The sequence below is a fragment of the Pagrus pagrus genome, assembly GCF_965226575.1.
Source record: "Pagrus pagrus genome assembly, chromosome: 8".
NCBI classification, from domain to species: domain Eukaryota; kingdom Metazoa; phylum Chordata; class Actinopteri; order Spariformes; family Sparidae; genus Pagrus; species Pagrus pagrus.
The window spans coordinates 2,327,525-2,345,548 of record NC_140192.1 but is presented as its reverse complement, the minus strand read 5'-3'; the positions used below and the strand labels follow the sequence as shown (position 1 = coordinate 2,345,548).

Sequence of the window (18,024 nt, the reverse complement as noted above, 5' to 3'; positions counted from 1 at the left end):
AGGAAAAACAACCTAGCCTAGCTTAGCATAAAGAATAGAAACACAAAGGAAATATAATCCTTCACCAACAACACAATTGACTTCACCATCTACAAAGAGCGAAATCTCTGAAAAGGCTGAAAACCAATAGTGATTGACTGTGACCTCCGATCTTTCAGGCGACACTGCAGCCGTGATTGTTTAAAGGATATTACTACATGGGCTCAACACCACTGTCCGTAAACACAGTCCGTCGCTGCATCTGCAAACATGAGTTAAGACTCCACCATGTAAAAAGAGTCAGATATCAACAACATCCAGAAGAGCTGCTGACTTCTTCTTGTCTGGACGATCCGATCACACCTGGCATGAACATGTGTCTGAACACACATCTCATGTGCAACACAAACAGGCAGGATGTTTTTTCACACAAATAAAGAAATATTTTCATGTTTGCCGAATTAACGAGAAGGTCCAAATAGTTAATAATTTGTTGTAGACGATGTTTCACAACGTTTATAAAGTTTCTCTGAACTCCACAACTCATAAAATTGAGCATTTTTTTAAGGGAGTCTGGCGACTTTCCTCAAGACTAAATTTCAAAACTGTGGATTTTAGCTTTCCTGCAGAGACTTGACTATTATACGGCACCATCTGCCTAGAAAGTAAGCAGTGGCGGATTTAAGAAATTTGGGGCCCAAGGCAAAGGCAGGCATGGGGCCCTCTGAAATGAGAAGACAACACACAAAACAACAGGTCAATGATACAGATACATACATTTTAACAGAATACACATGTATTATGTGTTTTACCTTTTGTCCCTCTCTTCCTGTCCCTTTTTCACGTTGTCTCTCTCCCTCATTCTGAAAACTTCGCGCCGTTTGTTTTCGTTTTGCTGCTGTCAGATGGACTGATCCAGTGTAGTGGAGACTGAAGGGGGGCCCCGACACACACATAATACGATTAGCATTCTGCTGGCATTTTAGCAAGAGGATTTCACATTTATATATATATATACAGTATAGTAGTGCTGTTTTTCTTGTTTTATGATAAGTCACATTCCAGGAATTGGTCTGAATGTTGCCCATAAAGTTGGATTTATTTTTCCCTTATCGTCGTCTTTGAAGCTGTTCTGTTGTTGGAGGACAAACAACAGATAAATGAAAATTGCCTTTCATTGCTACGTTTCATGTTTTCTTTCCACCCGAGCATGAAAAACAGGCTGCGACTCTGACTGAAACTCACATGTCATCATATGATGACCGTGGCCACAGGGGTCCAACAACAAACACCCCCTTACTTGAACATATTTGCCTGTCACTGCACTGCAAGTGTGCACTGCTCATCTCTTCACCGATTATTGTCATTTTATTTATTTCCACTTTTCTCTCCCGGCTGGACTCGTACTGTGGCTCATGTTCCCCCTCCTCCTTCATCTGTTTGCTTTCCCTGCCACACGATCCTATCTGCCCGAAATAATGCCGCCGTCTGCCCCCCACAGAGGCCAGAAGATTAGCACTCCACAGCCACGATTGGAGAGAACATACAGCGACACGGAGCCACAAGTACAATTAAATGCATGCATGTCTTAATCAGCAGACGATGCATTTTCTAGGGGTGATGTGTGAAGTCTCATCGTGGGTGGTTGCCTTATTCCTCGGGGACAAATCGTGCCGTGGAAGATGAATAGGATAAATGTCCTGAAGAGGTTTCTAACAGCTTCCTGTGGTGAGAGGCTGCACACAAACCCTGCTCTCTCTCTGCATCATTACCTCTAAGACAGTGGCTATAGGGCTCCTCTTTATCTCCCTCCTGCCTCTTCTGATGTGAAATTGTGGATGCTTCATCGCTGGCCTATCCTGCACACTCATGGAAATTGGATGGCCTTTATTCATCTTGCTCTGTTGCCTGGGAACTAAATCTTGCCTCCGTTACGCGCCGCTTTGAGGGAAGACCTCTATAGCAGCTGTAATTTACCTTCATTTTATTTTTTACGCTTGAGGCGTTTTTTCCATACCTCCTTTTCACAGTGACCATAAGTACCTTCTATAATAGAACAAGCCTAATTCACAAAATGACAACAAAGCATGGGCACATTTCCTAAGCACAAGCCGGGATGGAGGTACTTACATGTGGAGCGTGTGTTTTCTGTCACACACCCCTGAAGGAAAGACAAATGACATCATCAATAATTCCCATGCAGCATTGGTCCAATGCATAGAGTTTCATGGCGCCCACAGAAGCGTCATTGATTTCAACACGATGGCTGTCGTGAAAATCGACCGTGTGACAGTCGGTTTCTCCGCAGCAGAGTCGATACAGGAAAACCCTGAGCTGACAGCAAATGAGTTCATGTCAGTTTTGCTAATCACATTTATTTTTTTTTATTTTTTTTACCTCTAATCAGTAAATCAAGAAATCAAATCGATATTTGGACTCCCACCAGCTGCTTTTCCTCATATGAGCCATCAGTATTCATGGAAACACTTTGGGGTTATTCAGATGTAGGTGATTGAAGTGTAAGGGGCCGTTACAGAGTGGGCTCGGTTTATCTGCAACTTCCCTTTGGTGTACAGCAAAAATATTTGAAAGGATGGTTTGAATCAGGTAGAAGTCATTTACATTTTTATGGATTAAGGCTGCCTCCAAGTAAAATCTGCATGAATACTATTGGCAAAATAAATCGCACATGCTGTGGGCACAAATGTGCCGGAGTCCTGTTGAATCATTTTCTCTGTCACATGTTTCCATCCATTCAGGTGAAACAACCTTCCTCAGCAGGTCATCTGACAGTCCCAGCTGACTGAATGTAAGTGCTGACATGCGGGAGGTCAGGGAGTTAACATCTGGGACAAGACTCTACGACAACACACACTTCAAAATGAGAAATGGCCACGAGAAGGGTGTACCCTAAAAATATCATCTGAAATCCTCTTTAAGTTCAGTGTGTTAAAGACAACCTGTGGGGTTTTCTCACTAAAACAGTTACCGAGTCTTTCTTCTGGGGACAAACACAAGAAGTGTTGGCCACTGGGGGGCAGCAGAAACACACTTTGAACATGACGTCATACCAATGTTTCTGCGTGCATAAAACTACGCTGTGACTGCCGATCACGTATCCTCTCAGTTTTGTTTGGTTTCTGTAGTTATGAACATACAACCCTAGTGTTCAATACAACGAGGTGCCCTTCTTTACAGATGGATGCAGCTAATTTTCTCTTTCTTTATAAGACTTGGAGCATTGTTAAGCCCGCCATAGACATCCAGTTGACTTGCATTTGTACAGAGCTGTGTAGAAAATGTGTAATATTTCCACAGACTGTGTCCCTCTGCTCTGTCTCCGCTGGACTTTACATTTGACTCCATGATGTTCAGGGATTTTTTTCAGCCGATACAAAAACTAATAATTACCTGCTTCTCATAGCTGATGCGGATGAGATGACATTTCACAAAAGTGTATTTTAAAAAGAAGTTATTCTTCTTCTCACTTGTTCTTCTTCTTGTTCTCTTCTTCTTCTTCTTCTTCTTCTTCTTCTTCTTCTTCTGTCTTTTTCTTCTTCTCCTTCTTTTTCTTCTTCTTCTTCTCTTTCTCCTTTTTCTTCTTCTTCTTCTCACTACTTCTTCTTCTTCTTCTTTTTCTCACTTGTTCTTCTTCTCTTCCTCCTCCTCCTCCTCCTTCTTCTTCATCTTCTTTGAAGTGTGTAGATGTGGCACTTGCTAATGTCGTAATGTCATTATTGGTTATATATCAGCTTTCATTTAATCAGAGATAACCGATAATATAAATTTACCACTATTGGGCCAGTAATTCATCGGGTATACCGATATGGAAGATTTATGTTGCTCTCTGTGACAGTGCCTGTTCCTGACCCGGCCCGTTCTGACGTCTCCAGCATGTTTAAACAAACGGTCAACACTCCACTCTCTGACCCTGGTCTGCTGCTTCAGCCTGTCCTTGTTTTAACAGCCCTGTGCACCCATTTAAAGCACTCCTCTGCTGTGTAATTTCAGTAAAAGCATTGGACCGATGCAGTCCATATATCTCCTTCACTTGCTTGGACCTCAGCCCGTCTTCGCCTGTTCCACAAGTCTCTGCATACTCTGCATACTGTTGTAGTGTGCTAAGAGTTAAGTGCCTCATTAACCCTGAGAACCAGAGCGAAGACCTCCTGAGCGTCTGTGTGCTTGTTTACGAGGAGATACACCAAGATGAACACGACCTAATCAAGCCTCATTGTCAAACTCCAGACAAGAAATGTTCAGTGCTGATAACTAAGAAATCAAACGCATTTGTATTTCAGAAAAGCAGATAGGACGGAGAGAGACTGAGTCATTTAATAATCCTCATCATCTCCTGTCAATGACCAGACAGGAGAAATCAATCAGACGGTCACGACTGGTTGAGACGAGCTGAGGTTTCTTCTGCTGAGGAGATAAATGCTTTTCATTTGTTCGGCTCTGATGCACTTAAAAAATGAATATGTGTGTGTGTGTGTATGTTTCAATAAAGTGCATGCACATATCACCCACACACTGTCTGTTCAGTTTGAATGCCATAACCATAGATCATACTGAAGAGCTTTTCTTAAAAATGCATTGGAGATTTGAATCAGACACACGTTCTGTGCTGGAGTTAAAAGTGTCAATCACTATATTAAATGTACAAGAGGGCTATTTCTTCCTGCTCTCGCTGCTCAGGATGTACATAAAGAGCAGCTCACAGTGGTGTCAGAGGATGAATGATGTTTGTTCAACGTCATCACTTCAGTCCCAGGAGCTTTTAAAACACAGACGTCCAGTCAAAGGGTTTACATCAGTCTCCTGCTCCGTGGTGTTAGAAGTCAGATTAAAAGAAATGAAACCAACTGATGGCTACAGTTTGTACTCGGCTGTGAAGTGGAGAAGATGGTTTGGTTCACATGATGTCGGCTGCCTTGAGACTTTGTCAGATGTATGAAAGATGTTGTACTTTATGTGATGATAATTGCCTCGGGGATGAATATCATGTTTTGTTTGAGTGTAAAAACACTATCGTGCCAAAATCCTTGAGTTCGTTCGTCATCCGTCTGTGTTTAAACGTTCCCTGTTATTGCAGGCTGATAAACCAAAGATTGTATCTAAACTAGGAACATTGTGAGTGATGTTGTGCCTACAAACGGTCCCTTTGGATCAGTACATGAGCACAGGTCCAAGGCAACTCACCCAGAAAACATTCTGATTTCTGTGTTTGCAATTGATCAGCAGTGTAGAAGTCATCCACTGGGCTTTCTGCTGGTCTCTGTCTTCTTGGCTGAAACAAGGCTGACGTGACCGAGCCAGACAACCCCGAGGCTGAAAACCAAAGAGTCCGTAACGGGGAATTAGTTTTTATTTTGCAGCAAATGGGGGTGAAAAGCTACAGACATTGTTTTAATCCAGTGCCACACCGGTGCTGTAGCCTGCAGCAGGGACTGTCACCTGCTAGAACTGGAGTCTTACTGTTTACTGCCATCTAGTGAGCAGCTGTTGCTGTTTCATTGTCGTCAACTTAACTCTTAACTCCATTTTCAACACAGATTTCAGGAAGCTGGGAATAAATTTGACGGCACAGTTTTATCAGATTGTATCCTTTAAACCAAGAAAAATGAGGGCTTCATACTGTCAGTTCAGCCTGTAGTTGTTTTTTATTGTTACACGAGTATTCAGAGACGACTTCATACTACTATTGAATGAGACTTAGGTCTGCCATACTCTATTTTAATTGATTAAAGGTGACTGTATCTTGTTAATAGGAACAATCAACTCCATCAGAGACACTACGTCAGCCTGTGGCAAGGTGTGTATTGATTTATAAAAACAGTCTTAATGAAAGAAAAGCCATTCTGCTTGACATCAAAAACAAATGCAAGTGAACTGTCGATGGATTTCCATTTTGATATATTCAAAGTTACACTGAAGGCCTGAAGGGGCGGCCAGATGTTTGGTTATTTGTCTGCTCTGACTTGTCTTGGGGGCAGCTTTGATGAAGCACTGGAGAATGATGCATATGGGAGGGATGTGTTTTTTTGGCGTTGTGTGATATAAACTGAAGACTTTGGCTTTTTAAGTTTAAAGAAAGCCACAGCTGAGTGCCGCCTGTCATTGCATCTGATCACTGTGCCAGTGAGGGAGAAGACCACTCAAACAATCTCTCACTGATCATGAACCATTTCATGCTTTCAATCAAAAGAATCAAGAGGTGAGAGGACGGGGAAATGTGCATGCAGATTAGGCTCTTGTGTAATAGCGAGATAATGTCTGTATCAAGTGTTTACAAGTGCTATCAACAACTTTGTTACCAATTGTGCAAGAGAGCAGCTGCAGCAACAAAACACAAACAACAAGAAAATGTGATTTTTGAGTCTCATTCCCAACTCAAAAATCAACTTTTCTTACAAATGGCACCTTTAAAATGGTAAATGGTAAATGGTCTGCATTTCTATAGCACTTTTACCAAAAAAAACAATTATAAAATGAATGAATCATATTAGAATCCAAATATGAATACATTACCACTAAAACAACTACAATAATAATAATAATAATAATAACAATAATATGATGTGATGATGATGATTATAATAAAATAATAATAATAAAGCAATTAAATAATAAAAAATTTAAACTGCTTTGTAGTCGACTAGGTCTTATTTTTTATGAGTCATATTTTAGAAAGAAATTCAGACATGCACAGTAATAATAACAACAACAACGACAACAACAACAATAATAATAATAATAATAATAAAGACATTAATTAATTTAATTAAAACTGATTTGAAGTCGACTAGGTCTTATTTTTTTATGAGTAACATTTGAAATCCAGACATAATACTAATATTAACAATAACAAATATGATCACAATAATAATCATAATATCTTCATTCTATAAAGTGCCTTTCAAGAGACCCAAGGACGCTTTACAAAAGAAGAAAATAAATATATATAAGATAAAATAAAATAAAATAAAATAAATGAGATAAGATAAGATAAGATAAGATAAGATAAGATAAGATAAAAACTTATAATAATATTTTTGTTCCTTCTTGCTGGTGAGTCATTCCAGTGGCTCTCGGAGTGGGCGTGTCTTGACGTCATGACGTATGGTGGTCTTACGTAAACCGTTCGGCGCAAAAATTCAAACGCTGAGCAGGAAGAAAAGCTGCAGCCTGCTGCTTCTCTTCTGCCTCATTACAACTTATAACCAGCCGCAAGACACAAACTCCGGATTTCAGACCTTGTGAGGTACGATGAGTGAACTGAGAAAGATTTGTTGTACAGCTCGTGTGTGTCAGCGAGCCAGTCAGCTAACAATGATAGTGAAGACACGTTGATGTTAGCTAATGCTAACCGTTGTTATGCTAGGCTGTATGTATATTTAGCTAACGCAGACAGCCCACTGAGCTTCAGGAACGTTTGTCTGTTGGTTTTGTTTGGTTAGCTTGAAAAACACGCTGTGTTAAACTAAGACTTTGCTCTCTCAAAAAGTATTAGTGTATTAGCGATAACTTCAGGCACTTTTTAGCTAATTTATCTACTTTCAGGTGCGAGATCCCTTTTGTTTATAACAGTGTGGTTCTAGCTAAGTTGCAGCTAACGTTAACTTAAATCAGAAATTACAAGGTCTGGTTGGTGGCTTGGGGCAAAGGAGGTAATATGTTACTGTGTGTATATTTATATATAAACTGTGTAATATTTAGTATTTTAAAGGTCACCAGTGAGTATCAGTTTTCGTTTAAGTCTCGTGCATCCTTCCAGCAAGCGGTTTATGGGGTGTCTAAACGTTTTGATTAATGTAACGTTCATTATAACGTCATTGTTTGTTAAAAATGCGTATTTGTGTATATCACAAGTCATGATTAATCTCCTGTGAGAGTGTCTTGCATTTCCTAATTGATTCCTTATGTTTACATGAGGCCAACTACTGTATGTCAGCTCACTGAGGAGTGAAGGCGGTCAACCTTTAAAATTCAGATGGACAACAGGAGCTAAAAATGTGCACAGTCTCTCGCACAACAAACCATTTTATACACGCATTACAAGTACTTTCCTTCCTGTTAGGGATGCACATATGGATTTTTTTCAGCCGATACGATAACAGATAATTACCTGACTCTCATGGCCGATAACGATGAAATAACTGATGACAGAAACCAACATTTTTGTACACCTGAGTATAAGAAATGCTAAGATGTAATGAGCAAAGATAGTTTGATATTCTGTAGCTGTGTCAAATTCTGCTACCTACTGTGTTTTATCTTTCTAAACACTGAAACGTGATCCCAGATATTTTTCCTGGGAGTGAAACTTGGACTTGTGTCAACATGTAGCCTCTGTGTTTGTGTATTTGTCTCCAGCTAAGATGAGTGCAGCCTCCACACCGGTCTCCCGGGTACGTCAAGGATGGGCTCCGTCCTCCATGAAGAACAAGGGTCTGTCCCCTGCAGCCTGCAGCACCCCGCTGCTGGCAGCCTTCCCCGGCAACGATGATGAGCAGGAGCGACGTCAGCGCCGAAGGTCAAGAGTCATCGACCTCCAAACTGCCACTGACTCCTCCTTCAACGACTCTGCGTCTCATAGGTAAACTGTGGTTTTCTGTTTCTGACTGTTTTGAGACTGACTTGTTGACAGGCTGTCCTGTAAAACTCATAGTGTAAATTTGAACCGACTAACAACATTTTAAATTGTGGCACTAACAGCCCATTTTCTGTCTGTCCTGCTTGTCTGTATCTTGAGAGCGTAAAGATAATCTCATTTTCGTATGCAGTGCTGCAGGGACTCCTGCCGCCGTGCCCAAGCTGTCAAATGCACAGATCTCGGAGCATTACTCCACCTGCATCAAACTCTCCACTGAGAATGTGAGTGTCACAATAATTACACTGGAAACAGAAGGACTTTTCTCTTTGTCTTTTACATTTTCCATGTATTTAAGATGTTTATCTATAATACTACTACTACTATTATTGTACTTTTTAAAATAGACAGTGTGAAGAGCTAAAAGGAAATTTAATAAATGCATTTCTCTTTTTTTGCAGAAAATCACCACCAAAAACGCCTTCGGTCTGCATCTGATTGACTATATGGCTGATATTCTCAAACAGAAGGACTCTGAGCTCACAAACTTCAAGGTTTTTTATCAATCTTCTACTTTTTATTAATTTTATGAAATTGAATAACATGTATTCTACTACTATCTGATGTTGTTATTTCCTAGTTTGTTATTATTCTAACATATATAAACAGGATTGTTCCAGGTAAATGCAGTATGACAAAGTCAGATTTATTTTACAAGGTGTGTGTGTGTGTGATCTTTGTGTGTGTCCTAAAGGTGGCAGCTGGGACTTTGGATGCGAGTACAAAGATATATGCTGTGAGGGTGGATGCTGTTCATGCTGATGCTTACAGGGTGCTGGGTGGCCTCGGGGCCGAGACCAAACCTGGAGAGGGTGAGAACCTCAGCAGCGTGATTTATTTATTTCATATTTCATATTGGTCTACCTGCTATTTGAACATTATTTTGAGTTTTCTGCTTTTCTTTTCTCTCTGTTTTCTACGTGGACCAGGCCACGGAGCAGAGCAGCAGGAAGGGGACGGAGGTGCTGCAGATGGTGAGGTGACTGCCAAGCAGCCGAGGAAAAAGAGGCCTCCTAAGAGGACGGTAGAGCAGAACCTGAGTAACATCAACAGTGCCGAGTCTGAGAGGAAGTGTGAGGTAACTAATACCGGTTCAAATGACACCCAATCCATTTTTAGAAAGATTATAATCAATTGCTATCTTCTGTGTCATTAAATCTGTGGTGCTCCACTAGAAACAGTTTCTCTGGTTACTTTTACTCACTCTCCATAATGACTGCATCACCTCTCATGTCCAACTGATGCTCAAATAGCTAAACGACATGAACTTTATGAAGACATTATGCTCTGAAGTTGTTTTCTTGTTTACCTCTGTGTTATTATAAGGCAGCGAGGATGATCAGCTGTTCTCTTCCACCCAGGTGGACCCCATGTTTCAGAGGATGGCCTCATCCTTCGATGAGAGCAGCACGGCAGGCGTCTTCCTGTCAGTTCTCTTCAGCGAGGACAGTCGCTGCGAGCTGCTGTTTCCCTCCAACATGACCCTCCTTCAGTCCAGACCCTCTTACTCTCCTCCACCTCCGCAGGGAGTCCCTGCTTCTCCATTTAAGGGTAAGAAACCCAAACAAAGCCCAAAAGACATGTTTTCTGTCATTTACATAAATTGTTATGTAGCATGTATCATGAAACACTGATCCATTATGTGGTTGACTGAACCGCTGTACCACTTAGCTGTGTCTCAATACAGATGCTAAACCCCAACTCTCTGTGTTGTGTTTCTGCCAGCTGGACTGCAGCGTTCCCAGGAGAAAAGCTCCATCTGCCCCTCGCTGCAGGACTTCTCCTTCACTAGCTGGAACCCTGAGCAGGTCAGAGAAACCACAAAACCTGATATCATTAATCAATCTGATGAAATTCTTTCATTTTTATTAAAGTATAAAGATTAATGTTGCTGTAAGGTGTATTTTCTTAATAAGATGAGCTCTACATTCACACAGTAATCACTGTTGTAAAGTCCGTCCTCTCTTACTGTTACGAGTTTTAATATATCTGAGTGGTTCTTTAAGATTATGTGATCATTTTAGCAGCAGCAAAGAGGGAAAAACTGTCACATTGAGGCATTTTTACGTTGTTATTTACAGATCTTTCTTTGTACTGCAGTTTAGGATCCACTACCTTTATACATCAGTGGTGGTAAATCATTTATATTCCCTCTGTCTGACTCTTCATCTTCTTTCAGACCATGAATCAGCTCTTGGAGAAGATGAAGCAGGGCGAACACGTGTTCGACTTAAACGCTGAGCCCGAGCCCGAACCTGAGGAAGATGACTGCCCTGACTTCGACGCCGACTATGAGGAGGGAATGGGCGACTGTGAGGAAAGATCCAAGGAGCATAAGGATGGTTGTGAGGCCTCTGGCTCTGGCAAAGGAAGGTAAGATCGTTGGTTTGAAGGCAGTTGAACGGTGATGTTTGTCTTCTGCTTAGAGGTAGAGAATTCAATCTTTTACCGCAGACCATCTGATGAATTAATGTTTACATTTTTGTTGAATGATTTGAATGAAGTCTCAGGGGAAGTGGGCGAAAGTTTCTAGAGAGAGAGTTTCTTTTCTTCACTTTTTTCTCCTTGAACTCTTTAAGTACACTTTGGGCTATTATCATGTAAATGGTCTCCATTAAGTTCTGTACCTGAAAAGAGCTCTTCTTAATGCCTGTGTAAGCTTTCAAGTTCGTAATGCATTACTTATGTAATCATCTGCTAAGTAATTGCCTCGCCTATTATCACCAGGAGAGGTATTGAACTCGTTAGAATATATTGAATAGCTCTCTCTCTGCCTATATGAACAGAAGGCTGATTTGTGTCTGTGTGTTTGGTTTACAGGGATGTGATTCCTATTGGAGAGGGAGACATTGCCACCATGTGTCTGCAGCTGTCCTCTGAGCCCAGGGAGTACTCGTACTTCAGTCCAAGGACCATGGCCACATGGGCCGGACCCGGCTACTGGCAATTCAAGCCAAAGCACAAATGTGAGTGAGAGCCGGCTGTGGTGTCAGAGTAGAGGCTGGAGCACTTGCACATCACTTTCTATTATGTGTCCCTGCACTTGGATAAATGTAGGCAGACTAATGCAGCAACACTGTAACAGAAAGCATGTTTTTGCTCTTTGTTTATTATGATGGGGGTTAATATAATGCAATGTGTGCGTACACACATTAGGCTTATGTTTGTGTTTTGAGGATAATTTCGGCTTTCACATTAAGTAATGGTTGTCCTCCCCTGCTGAACGTGTGCAGACTAACAGTTGTCTGTCTGTCTGTCTGTCTGTCTGTCTGTTTTCATGTACTTCCTCTTCTGTAGTGGACCATTTGCCCGACAAGGAGCCACGTAAAAGAAAGGCCAAGAAGACCTTCGAGATAGACTTCGGCGATGATGTCAATTTTGACACCTACTTCCGCAACACAAGAGTAAGAACCTTTATGGCTTTTGTTGTTCTCTACGTAGCTTATTCACTTTTGGATGAATAAGTTGTCATCTGGGGTTAATTAGAGCTGCAGGCGATTAGCTTTGAACTATTGATTTAATCACCAAGTGTTTTAATAAGTGTTGGTTTGAGTAATTTGTTTTTAAATGTGAATATTTTCTGGGTGTTTCACTCCTCTATGATGGTAAACTTGTTGGTTGTGGACAAAACAAGAATTTGGGGGGCATTGTCTCAGCTTTGAGAAACACTGATCGACATTTTTCACTTTTTTCTGACAATTTTAAAGATAAAACAACAAATCGATTAATGAAGAAAATAATTGAAGGATAAATCGACAAAGAAAATAATCTTTAGCTGCCGCCATAGTGTAACTGTTACATCTATTTAAGGAATAGGTCAACATATGGAGAAACTTGCACTGTTTTTACTGATGATTTGACTTTATCAACTTTAAGTAGGCAGAGAGAGCAGATAAATGTGCTCTGATAGGCAAAAATGAGGACTTGGTAGTGTTTTGTAGCTGCCAGGAATATTTTCATACACATGGTCCAGGATACTTCTTCCTCATGTACAAGAAGAGGGAGAGAGGAAATAGCCCAAAACAAATAAGGGTGCTTTCACATTAGAGACCCGGCATTAAAGTCCAGTCGGTTTGATTACAGTAAACACAAGTGTTTCTTCTTCTTCGTCTTTGTCTTCTTGTATATTGGCAGATCACAAACCACCTACTGTATCAGACTCTACATAGGCAATCATACCTAATGTGAAAACACCTGAAGGATGTTTTACTGCAAGCATAAAGGTTTCTGTTACACTGAAAATACAGCTTTCAAAAAGAAAAACTGCAGCTCGTGTATGTTGACTGGCGAAGCAGCGGGTGTTTGGTAATGACCGTAAATCATCTCCTCAGAATGAATAACAATTATGTCAATGAATTCAGTTTACGAAAGTGTTTTGAAAGGCTGTAATTTTTACATTTATCTAAAGACCAGCCTAAATCCTGTCCACCGGCAAAAGCCCATTTTACTCAGCACAATGCAGCCCAGAACCAGCGCCGCCCAGGGCTTTGACACCTGACAAGAGAGTCAGAGGTGCTCGTCTGCTGTCGCAGCGTTCGATATGTGGAGGCATTAAGGCTATAACATGGCACTTTTTGGTGTAGTAACCATAGCAACACAGCGTTCAGCACTCTGGGAAAAGCTGATCTGATGTCCTTCTCGCTTCACAGGCTGCCACGACCAACAGCAAGTCTGCCCTCAGTGCCAGCAATAAGAAAACAACTCTGCCAGCAGACTTCCAGTTTCCCCCAGAGACGCTCTCCCAGCTCAGCCTCAAACCCTCCAGCTCGGTGAGTCTTCACGCTGCGGTCAGCTGACGGGGAGGGTGGGAAAAGGTTAAAAGTAGAGACACACAAACACAGACATAGTTCTTGTTTGTGGAATCAGTCAGAGTTGGGGTTAGTTTGGGGTCTTTGGATGTAAATGACACTGTTACTTTGAGTCCTGTAGAGGTCACACATAGAAAATAGTTTGGATAACTGATTATTTACAGGTTAGATGTAGATCTTTGGGTTCAGACTGAAGTATGAAACCCCATATTAGTCAGATGTTGGTTGAAGTGTGACATCAGTTCAGTCCACACAAACATCAGAACATGTTTTGTTTGTTGTAGCTGAGTCAAGAAGGCCAGAAGAGGCTGTCCGGAGAGCTCGGAGAAGGCATCGGAGACTACGACTACAACAACGCCAACGACACAGCCAACTTCTGTCCAGGTCTTCAGGTCTGCTCCTTTCGTCTACTGTTTGATTAACTTCTTTTTATTTGTTTGTATTTTTAATAGACTTTCTTTATCCAAAGAGTAGAGATGGGTGATGGAGGCTAAAAATAAAATGATATTGCAGTGTGATTTAGTCAGTGTTGCTCTGATGCTGATGCAAACAGATCTGCTTTACTAATATTCGCAATCAACGTAGTAATCAATCTGTCATCTCCATCTCAGTGGAATCAGATCATCTAGCCTGCTGCTCTAATTGTCAGTCAGCTATCAGATGTTGGCGTACGTGATGAAGCACCTCTGCTCTTTTTCTCTAAAGGCAAATAATGTAACTAAACTAGAGCTGCAACTATTGTCGATTTATTGTTTAGTCCATAAAATGTTAACGTCAGATCAGTGTGTCTCAAAGGTGAAGTCCTCAAAAGTCTTTGTCCACAACACTTAGATGTTCATTTTACTGTCATAAGAGAGTAAAGAAACCAGAAAATATTATTATTATTCTTAAAATAGCCATTCCTTGAATTGTTGACCACTGATCCATTGATTGTTGCAGCTCTAAATGAAATCACTTTTATATCGGGGCTACCTCTGAACCCAACACTGTCCTGTAGAAGCCGCTGATGTCCCGAGGAACATTTTCATCATTTTGCCTTTTTCTTTGTCCGTCTTCGTTTTCAGGGTGGCGACAGCGATGATGATGCTGAAGGTTTTGCCGGTTCAGATGACACCCAGCCCTCAGGTGATAGTATACCTCTGCCCTCACAAGATCTAGAGGGCATCTCAACATATGGGGAGGATGATCTGGTACCTGAACCACACAGGGTGAGTGACCCAGGACTTTGGGTCAAGTCGAACTGTGCATGGGTCTTTTTAGAGACGGCATCTCTCCGCTCAAAGCTTCTGTTTCTAGACTCTAGAGTTTTACTTACTTGTACTTGCTTTACTCTGTTTCTGTAGGTCAACAAGATTGAGATCAACTACGCTAAGACGGCAAAGAAAATGGACATGAAGAGACTGAAGAACAGCATGTGGACTCTTCTTACTGAAAGCCCAGAAAAACCCACAGAGGTAAATGACGCTGAGAGAATAGCCATGTATCAGCTTTTTTATGTCTGCAGGTATATAAAGAGGTAAATTCGTTCTAGTCTTGGGCCAGTCAGAGATTTTAGCTGTGTTTATCTGTTGGTACATGAGCGTTTGATGAGTTCATGCCTTAATGTTCCCTGCAGGAGCTGCCGACTGTGGAGAAACCAGAGGTGTGTGGGGAGAAAGTCTTCAGTCAGACCACAAAGACGCTGCTTCAAAGGTACCAGCAGAGCGGACCTCCTGCCATGACACGGCACTAATGAGGAATAATAATGACTGAAAAGCACTGGCTGAAAGGGCAGCACATGCAAATATTAGTCCTTGTGTTGGGTTTGACCTGTCTCACAGATATGGAAACCATCTTAACTAATGCGTCTCTTTCTATATATTTCATGATACATTTTGTCAGATATGGTTTGGAGGCTGCTGTGAATCAGCAAGCAGCAGAACTAAAAACTACTGCTGCTTCTTTAAAGGCTCCAGGATGTAACGGCTCGATCGACTGAATGGAAAAGTAATTGTTCTTGTCCTGTTCTCCTCTTTGTCTCTTTCTGTGGCGGTCCAGATTGCCGAACACAATGGCTCAGAACCTGTCGGTGCCTCTGGCGTTCGTCGCTCTGCTTCATCTTGCCAATGAAAAGGTGAGTTTTGTTTTTTAAATCAGCCATTTCACATTAACATTATGACTGGAAGGAAAACGCATTTTAAGAAAAAATATATATAAAGGTGTATAACAGGGTTTGAAAATGTAAAACTAAAAAAAGTCATTCAACATTTTGGGAATTATGCTTATCCACTTTCTTGCCGAGAGTCGGATGAGAAGATCGTTAACTACGAAGCTACAACACCTGTTTGGTTTAGTTAAGCCTAGCATAGCATGAAGATTGGACACAGCCAGCCTGCCTGTGTCCGAGAGTAAATCAATGACCGTAACGATCAAAGAGGCTCCACTGAACTCAGTTTACATTAGCAATCTCAACATGCACTAAATCTACAGTTCAGCAGCATTAAACAACTTTAACACATCATCCACAGGTTTGTAAAGGCAGCCGAGAGAGAAGAGGAAGGTCCAAGTTTTCACGTCATCTTGTTATCCGCTCATGAAGTGATTTAAACATGTAAATGGCTACAAACGGTTTCATAACGGCCCTTTAATTGACATCAAAATCAATTCGTTTTCTTTCTATCGACTAATCAGTTGATTTACTCATCATTTCAGCTCTAGTACCAATCATCTTATTTGCCTCTGCTACAAAGTAAATAAGCAAATTCTCCAAAATATCGAACTATTTCTTACATTTTTTAAAGTTTGTTTTTGTCTCGTTCCTTCACTTAATTTAACATTTAACACTTGATATGAAATATGCCCAGATCATACACTGTTTTCATTAAAAGTCCCATTTGATAGTTGATATATATTTTTATTTATATAAAAAAAACAACACAACATCCACCAGAAGAAGTAATTTATGATTTGCTGGTTGCTTTGCTTTAAAGTTATACATTAACATAGATCCAGCCGACAAATGAACCTCTGATCAAAGAGTCTGAACTTTTAACTGCAGGTTCTTCACCTTTAATGTTCAGTTTTCCTCGTGGACGTAACATCAATTACTACTTTTGTGGTGATGCTTTTATCTCCCCCCAGAGTTTTACTACATCTTAAAAAAGGTTGGAGTTACTGGAATTCGACATGTGGCCACGCAAAGTATTCATGTGTATTTAATGTGGGTTGAAATATGAATATGTTTTGTTTTTGACAGAATCTGGAGCTGGTGAAGGTCGATGACATGTCAGATATCATCATACGACAAGGCCTCTGAGGAGAGATACAGGACGAGGTGTTTTATGGAGAATCTCTGTTATTCTTTAATGCTGTTCTCGACTTTTTCATGTCTTTGCTTTGTATAATATCTGATGTTTCTGTGTTTAGATTGGATGTTTTTTAATCGTTTTCTAGTCAGACATTATGTAATCTGTCCAAAAGATCAAATCTGTCTTTGTTCCTTGCAAAACACAACATTTGTCTTTGCTTTTATTCTGTACTATTGATGCTTCTCTGTGTCGATAATTTAACTGCTCCACCACCACACGAAAATGTATATTGTCCAAAAAAATAAAAGCCTTTTTTCTAAAAAAAAAAAAAAACGTGTTGTAGAGGTGGATTTCAAAACATTACCTGTAATTTTCTCCATTATTCCCATTTCACAGAAGGAGACGCACAGTATTTTTAGCACTCTAGCTAATGCCTGCCAGGAAGATCGTTATCCAGAGTGGACATAATGGCTTGGATTATTTTTAGCTGCTTGTGATTCGGAGCAGCCTGCAGCAGCGCTCTGACATGGCAGCAGGTAATGATCAGCAGTTGGGCGTCACCGCTGCCTTCCTTAGATAAAGGTGAAACCGGTTGGTCGGGGCTGGTGCTGCTGGCCCGGGCGTGACTCGGTGTGACGTCAGTGTGTCAAGCAGCTGCAGAGACGGGAGGAGACAATCAGAAAGCTGAGAAGAAAGCAAGGGCCCAGCAGCTCTGTTGTTTCTGGTTGTACAGTTAAATAACAGGAAGACAAGTAATAATCCCAGATTCTCAACACTATCAGTTCCTAATGTGATCGTTCTCCTCACCGACACATTATCTAATCGATGGGATCTGTGACCTGGAACGCTGCTGTCGATGTAGAGATACTGAGTTATTGTGTTAAGGAATGAGTCCTGGTACTCCTTAGTGCACAGCTGCTGCAGTAATGGCTGAACTTCTCAAGCCAAGTAAAGAAGTTAAAGAGTTATTGAGGCCAGTGATGGAAGCAGCACATGAACCAAACTGCTGCTTGAGAGAAGGTCACAGCACGGAGGACACTGTTCTCACCGGCTGTTGATGATTTCTGATCATTTGATGTAAATAATGTGACATGTCACTGCTGAAAACATTTAACCACAGACATCACATGGGAAAAACAACAGGAGTGAAGTTAGTTTATGATATTTAACCATTTAAAGGAGCAATCTGTAGTTTTCTGTAGTAAAAAAAGCCATAATAACATTACACGTTCTTGTTATCGTCACTTCTGATTTCTGTTTTGTTGGAAACATAATAACAAATACAATAAATATTGAA

General features: G+C 40.9%; 1 protein-coding gene across 1 annotated transcript; it reads left to right on the top strand.

Moving 5' to 3' along the window:
* The first annotated feature begins 7,135 nt into the window (after positions 1–7,135).
* Positions 7,136–17,051, top strand: ncaph (non-SMC condensin I complex, subunit H). Its single transcript, XM_084358886.1, has 18 exons — positions 7,136–7,243; positions 8,356–8,578; positions 8,766–8,856; positions 9,034–9,126; positions 9,327–9,444; positions 9,562–9,710; positions 9,994–10,183; positions 10,358–10,440; positions 10,812–11,005; positions 11,453–11,598; positions 11,930–12,036; positions 13,282–13,401; positions 13,725–13,832; positions 14,505–14,648; positions 14,784–14,894; positions 15,056–15,132; positions 15,478–15,553; positions 16,676–17,051. The coding sequence occupies exons 2-18, from the start codon at positions 8,361–8,363 to the stop codon at positions 16,733–16,735; spliced, it is 2,085 nt and encodes a 694-aa protein (XP_084215012.1). The 5' UTR covers positions 7,136–7,243; positions 8,356–8,360; the 3' UTR covers positions 16,736–17,051.
* The last annotated feature ends 973 nt before the right edge of the window (positions 17,052–18,024 follow it).

Coding starts and splice junctions, on each gene's coding strand:
- ncaph (XM_084358886.1), top strand. CDS start 8,361: ATGAGTGCAGCCTCCACACCGGTCTCCCGGGTACGTCAAGGATGGGCT. Junction 8,579..8,765: donor AACGACTCTGCGTCTCATAG/GTAAACTGTGGT, acceptor TTTCGTATGCAG/TGCTGCAGGGACTCCTGCCG. Junction 9,711..9,993: donor AGTCTGAGAGGAAGTGTGAG/GTAACTAATACC, acceptor TCTTCCACCCAG/GTGGACCCCATGTTTCAGAG.